This window comes from Morus notabilis, unplaced genomic scaffold (assembly GCF_000414095.1).
Source record: "Morus notabilis unplaced genomic scaffold, ASM41409v2 Scaffold485, whole genome shotgun sequence".
In the NCBI taxonomy this organism is placed as follows: Eukaryota; Viridiplantae; Streptophyta; class Magnoliopsida; order Rosales; family Moraceae; genus Morus; species Morus notabilis.
The window spans coordinates 21,818-28,436 of record NW_010364290.1 but is presented as its reverse complement, the minus strand read 5'-3'; the positions used below and the strand labels follow the sequence as shown (position 1 = coordinate 28,436).

Genomic DNA, 6,619 nt, shown 5'->3' with positions numbered 1-6,619 from the left:
ATATAATGATTACACTGCATTCAGCCTACTACATAAATGGAAAAGAAAATTAACAAGGAAAAAAAAACATTTTTTACGAGGTGTTCATCTTCTTATCATCAGCCTAATTTACGTGGGAAAAAATTTAAAAAAAAAAATTAAAAGAAAAGTACATTCGCTAAACTTCAATTAGCCTCCTCTTCCATCACCCAAGAGATTAGAGAAAAAATAAATCCAAAAACAAAACAAAAATCAAATTAGAACTAATGAAGAGAAAAAGACAACAAATTAAGGATGTCAAATATTAGTAAAAGTGGAGGAGTTAAAATAATATAAATATAATGATTTTCAGACCCCAACCGCTTGCGGCGTCGGAGGTGTCGGCGCCTCCGCGAGCGACGGCGGAGCTGATTCCCTACGGCGGTGCGCATTCTTGTTATTGTGCATCCAAACCTTGAGCACATTACGCTTGACCCCAATCTCGGAGCAGAACTGGTTGATCGCCACGTCATCCTGCCTCTGTATCCTCCACCCGATCCTATCTGCGAACGCCAGCATCCTATCCTTCTGCTCCAGCGTGAACTTCGTCCTGAACCTCTTCCCTCCTCCCCCGGAACCCGCCATCGCGGATGGCGCCGACACGTCCTCCCTCTCCGGTGTCTCCGACGACCGCCGGTCGTAATACTCCCTGACCTCAGCTCCACACTCGGCGCGGCCCTCACGCGCCTCCACAATTCCCCTCCCTCCTCCGCCACTGCCGTTTCGGTGGAGGGAGTGAATCTGGTGGCGCCGGGGCGGCCCAACGACGCTCATCTTCGGGTCCCACCGTGGGGTGGCGGGCCCCACGGCGTTATACAGAAGCACGGGCTGGGGAGGAGGGGAGTGCACGGGGTATAACAAGTTCTGCTCGCACCCGATTATTTCCCTCCGGTGGAAGTTCCGGTGGCAGCCGCACGCAGCGCACGTGAGGGACGACGGCGACATGTCGCTTTTTTCCGCCTCGGCGGAGGATGGCATGAACTCACCGCAGCCGTCGTTAGCGTGGCCGCCAATGGAGGCTGCGTGGTTCCTCATGCACTCCTTGTACTTGACGTCGTTGCAATTGGAGTTAAGAATGTTCTTGTTATTAAGGTTGTTGTTGTTGTTGTTGGCGGCGTTGTTCTTGGGCTCCACCACGTCGCCGTCCTCGCTCTCATTGTCGGCCTTGTTGTTGGCTGAGTTGTGGTGATGCTTGTATGGGACTACGCTTAAGTCCATCTTTTTAGGGTTTTTTTTTTTTTTTTTGGTTATCTACAAAACCACAAAAACCTACGACGTGTTACGCCGTCAAAAAGCGAAAACAGAAAGATCTAGGTGGAGGGATAATATTACGGGCAGTAGCAGCAGTAGTAGTAGTGGTGGCGGCGACTAAAGAGTGTGATGAAGTGATGATGGTTTAAGACTTTAGACGAGAATCAGAGATGCTTAAATTTGAAGGAAATATCGCCAAAATGCAAAATATGGAAACAATACTGGAGTTTCTTTGTAATAATGGCCATCGCGGCAAAAGCGTGAAATATTTAAGACCGGCATGACGCAAAGACACGCTTGAGAGGATGGCGGATTCATTTATTAACAAAGTGAAAAAAAGAATTTTAGTTCCTTCCTTCCTTACTCATCTAACTCTTTACTATTAACCCACAACTGTCGGTTTTCGCTCCTTTTCTTTTTAGTATTCTCTTAACGATTTTAATTCCTAATCGTGGTTTACTTCCATTAAACTCTAATTTAAGTTGGTCTGCCTCTTCTGAGCTACCTAATGAGTAAAAAGTATACATATATAGAAAGTCTAAGTCTTTGACGACTAAATTAGTTGGTATTGTTGAAAATTAAGTGTAAAGCATCAATCTTTGTTCAAATTGTTAATGCATTGTTCATCTTTAATTTAAAAAAAAAATAAAAAAATAAAAAACACTTAAGTTGATGGCATTTAGAATGTAAGCTACTCTATTGAATATTATTGTTTGTGCGCTTTAACCTTTCCATGAAGAAGACGAATGCATAATATAATAAAGTGGTTGTAAGCTAGCGAACTCCAATTAATCCTAATTTAAATCATGTAATTAATATTATTGGTTCAAATAAGATCTGTTAGTTGCAAAACCGTTGCCTTGTTCAGATAATAATCCAAATGGAAAAGGGCATTAATTAGCTTAGCGTTACGGGCACGGGTGGGTTGTCGTAAGTCGTAAGGGAAGGGTTAAGTGAGAGAGGGGGAGGGATTACGGACGTCAGGACGTAAGAATTTCCAAGGAGGGGTAGCGGTGGAATTCTGAAGAGACACGTGGCAAAAGGGTCTGTCCTCCACAGAGGCTCGTGAAGTCGATGTCTCATTATAGGGGATGGGGGGCCCACCACGTGGGCTCTGATAGATCGGTCAGACGATCGAACGGTGCAGGAGGACACAAAAGGAGGCTGACGAGATCTTCACTGTATGGGCAATATATCTGATGAGGGTTGTTTTCCCGCACGTCACGCTTTTCCCGCCATGCTTTGTGGGGTCCACAATCAGTGTGTGTGAGAGAGAGAGAGAGCGTGGCTTTCAAACAGATGAAGCCCCACCACCGCCCATTGAGCTTCTAATTACTGACACTTTTCTGCCACACGTAAATAATCCATACCTCACCATCGAGAGAGAGAGAGAGAGCGTGGCTTTCAAACAGATGAAGCCCCACCACCGCCCATTGAGCTTCTAATTACTGACACTTTTCTGCCACACGTAAATAATCCATACCTCACCATCCTATTTTATTGTTTTTCACGGTACCTTCTTATTGTATTTTAATCTCTTTTATTCAAGCAGAAGAAAAGGAAATTGAGAGATATTTTCATTCTATTATTGAGGTCAAGTACGAAAATTTATGTTTGAAAAAGAAGAGAAGTGCAATCAATCAGTTCAGGCATCAGCATTTAAATACAAATACATCTGAAGTTAGTATTAATAAAATTAAACTAATCTGGAGTAAAAGGGAAATTTAGGCATATCATAATCTTAATAATGCAAAAAATATACATTTATTTTATAAATAGCAAACCGTTAATATCATTAGCCATTTCAATAATTATTACGTAATTTTTGGGTACAAAATATAAATTTTATAATAATTACTATTAATATTGTATTGTTAAACTATTCAGAAAACTGACTAAAGTTCACTGTTCTAAAACATGTAGGCAGTGTAATTTTCTGGGTTTTTCTTTTTTTTTTTTTTTGGGTAAATATGATTTTTACTAGTGTATGCTGGTAGGTGATTCTGATAAAGCTGAAAAAGCCTATATTTTCCAGTAATCTTAGCCCGCCAGCTTCAAACTCATACGGTCACTAGCTAAAGTGTAATATTAAATCAAGAGAGAGAGAGACGATATAAATGTTGGGCACGCTTACGAATGGTAATTTGGGTTCGCACGGAATTAACAGATTTAAATTTATTATAAATGAGTTTAAATTATAATTAAATTGACATAATTAATATGATTAATATATTAATTGAGTTAAGATTGATTTAATGATATGAATTGACATAATTAATTATATATATTATCTGTAATTTAATAATTTGTTATATAATATGAAAATTTATAAGACATTAAATGCAAATAATATGAATTTTACTAATTGTATGTAAAATTTATTTTTGTTTTAAAAGAAAAGATAAATTGACTAATAAACATATTAAACATATTATGATCATGTTAAATAAATCGTTATTATGTTAATTATTTATTTAATATATTAATTTAAACGGATTATACAGATTAATGCGATTAATACAATTAATAAATAGACTGTGTTTAAATTAATATTTTTAACACATTTAATAAATAAATTATATTTATGTTAATATTTTTTAATACTATTAATAAACGATTAACACGAATACCATTTACTAACATAGAATTGTCAAGGCGCTAATGGAAAAACGTTTTACCTATGAAAATGAGGGTAAACTAATTATAAAATGTCGTGTAAAATGGACCAAATGTGAACTGATAACGTAAAGGGACTTTCCTGAGCCTGTTGTGGAGCCAGCTAGTTGTCACCAATTCTGACAGAGAGAAATTATGGAATCAGGAAATTGTTACACTATACATTGCATGGTAACAATTTATCAACTTAAAAATATTACAAAATTTTCAAAAGTAATACAAATACAAAAATAACAAAAACCACAGGCATGATGATATCACTACATACTAGCATAATAATTAGAATATAGTATACAACAGATTTATAAAAATAAATTAAGCAAATAACATTTTACCTACTATTAGTAAAAAAAAAAAAAAAAATTCATATATATTTTCTTTTAAGTTAAAAAGATTTTTTTTCAATTTAATTATTTTTCACTAATTACAAATATTTACCCAATAAACTACTATTTAATTTAAATAATTTTAAAATCTACCATTTATTTAATTTAATTAAAAAATCCGCTATTTACTAAAATTTCTAAAATAGTAATCATTATTATAATGCAACTACATTAGTATTCTTGTAATATTTCAACTTTATTATTTAAATTTTGCGATACGTGTGATGTGGTGGAGATGGAGACGAAAACAGGCCATGCAACCCAATACCACGAGATTGATTGTTGTTAACAGTTTAAACTCAAACCTAATGTCAAGTGTCCAACATCAAGATACATGCGTACATCTTTGATAGCCAAGATTAATTACTGAGCACCATCGGTAGTCAAGAAACTAGATATATACATGGTGGGAAATATTTTTGGCCCCAATAAGACAGGTATTATATTCCCATACCATAGATCCAGTTAACACTCAATGCAACCAAATAATAAGAAGCTATACATATTATATGATGTCTCTTTATATGAACACCAAAAACCACCTATGGACAAACTACTATCTACCAGTGTACTAGGTTGAAGTGTTATTATATCTCGCTCTGCTGCTCCTCTGAAAGGAACATGGAAAAGTACTCGGAAATGGCATCCGACTGATTAGGCGGAGTGACCCTTTTCCTTACCAGCATCTCCACATTTGGATACTTCCTTTTCCGCCCACCCCTTGGCCGTGAACGGAACTGCTCATCGGACTCTTCAAAATCCCCCTAAAAGAAAACAAAAATCTGTTGAGAAAATTGCTTTATCGCTAAGGTATGACGAGATAATGTTCGATTGATTTTGACCACAAAACTCACATGGGTGTAAACATGGCGTCCGGTCTTCTCATGGTTATCTCTCACATGCTTGTACGCAAATCTCATGCCGCAACCAGCAAAGCCACAGGCAAAAGGTTTCTGTTTCAGGTGTGCAGCCTTCACATGTTGATTAAGATTCGATTTCTGCAAACAGACAAGTTATATTATTAAAAAGAGAAACATCTAACATAGGTGCAAATTATCAACAGAAGAAACAATCATTTATCATATTCACAACTCAAAAGAGCTCAAGACATAAACTCTCTCTAGTGTTGAAGCATGGAACTTACAGTTGAGAACGTGTGATCACAACCCTTAAAGTTGCATTTAATGCTCTCCGGCGAAACTTTTTCTTCATGCGTCCGGAGGTGTCTTTTAATGTTCTTTTTGAGCTGCTTGGTCCCACATATTTCGCAGGTGAAATGCCGGTGGCATGATTGAATATGTGCCTTGAGACATTGCACGTTGGTGAACGTTTTAATACAACCTGGTTCAGCACATATTGTCTCAACTGTGTTCAACTTAACTGCAACAGAAAGGTAACTGATCAGATCTTTGAACTGCAATTTATACATTGCTAAACTGGGAAGCAACATATCCCTTTAAAATGCACATGAAACAAAAAATTGAAAGTCATTACTAGGCATATATTCCATTCAAAGAAATCAAAAAGATTAAGACTGAGGTCATGATGAGCTACCAGAAAGCTTGGAAGAGGAAGACCAAAACAACTTACCATGGGAATCCTCGTGCTTTCGTAGCTTTGATGCAAACTTAAACACTTTTCCACACCCAACTTCGGGGCATACATACTGCTTCTCACATTCATCAGAGGGATGATCCTCGTCGTGTTGTTCCACAACATGCCTCTTCACGTTGCCTTGGAAAGCAAATTCACTCTTGCAGTTCTGAATAGGACACTTGAAAAGTTTTCCTTTGTGCCGAAGAAGATGACGAGTCAAGTGATCCTTTCTTATGTAACAGCATGGGCAATCATCCACCGGACAAACATATTGCCTCTGTAATAAAATCACAGATACAATGGACAGTAAGAACACACAAAGCCACAAACGTGGTTGCTAACAAATATATCAATATCATAGAAATAAGCACTAATCAAACCTCAAACTGAACGTAGCGTAATTGAGGCCCACTTGATGGAGCTTCTCAGGAGGTCGCCCAACCTGATACTGGTCCATCAAGTCGCAACCCTCTCGCATTTTGGAGTTCTTTATGTGGGATCCAATGCTTCACACTGAAATTTATGGGGATATTTCATTATATTATTGATTCCTGCAAAATTTTATCTCTTAAGTTGAAGTAAACAGTAAAGAGTGGAAAACAAAAACAAAACGAAGAATTGGCTTAACCAGCAGCTGTGAAAAATATTTGCATTTAGCAAGCATAAACTCAAGAACCTTTTTTTTTTTGGGG

The 6,619-nt window shown here is 37.4% G+C and overlaps 2 protein-coding genes across 2 annotated transcripts in view; both read right to left on the bottom strand.

Annotated features, from left to right (window-relative positions):
• Positions 1-208: 208 nt before the first annotated feature.
• On the bottom strand, positions 209-1,603 carry LOC21408153 (zinc-finger homeodomain protein 2). The gene has a single exon (XM_010106181.2). It carries the CDS (start codon positions 1,234-1,236, stop codon positions 328-330), a length of 909 nt encoding a protein of 302 aa, XP_010104483.1. The 5' UTR covers positions 1,237-1,603; the 3' UTR covers positions 209-327.
• Positions 1,604-4,713: 3,110 nt separating this feature from the next.
• LOC21408152 (transcription factor IIIA) overlaps positions 4,714-6,619 on the bottom strand; it is a 3,378-nt gene continuing 1,472 nt past the window's right edge. The window contains exons 3-6 of the mRNA XM_010106180.2: positions 5,922-6,204; positions 5,476-5,711; positions 5,186-5,329; positions 4,714-5,095 (exon numbers count right to left, since the gene is read on the bottom strand). Coding sequence (XP_010104482.1) covers positions 4,919-5,095; positions 5,186-5,329; positions 5,476-5,711; positions 5,922-6,204 — 840 coding nt within the window. The 3' untranslated portion in view covers positions 4,714-4,918. The remainder of the gene's footprint in view (positions 5,096-5,185; positions 5,330-5,475; positions 5,712-5,921; positions 6,205-6,619) is intronic.

What these genes read in the sequence shown, in the direction of transcription:
- LOC21408153 (XM_010106181.2), bottom strand. Translation starts at nt 1,236, where the DNA reads ATGGACTTAAGCGTAGTCCCATACAAGCATCACCACAACTCAGCCAAC.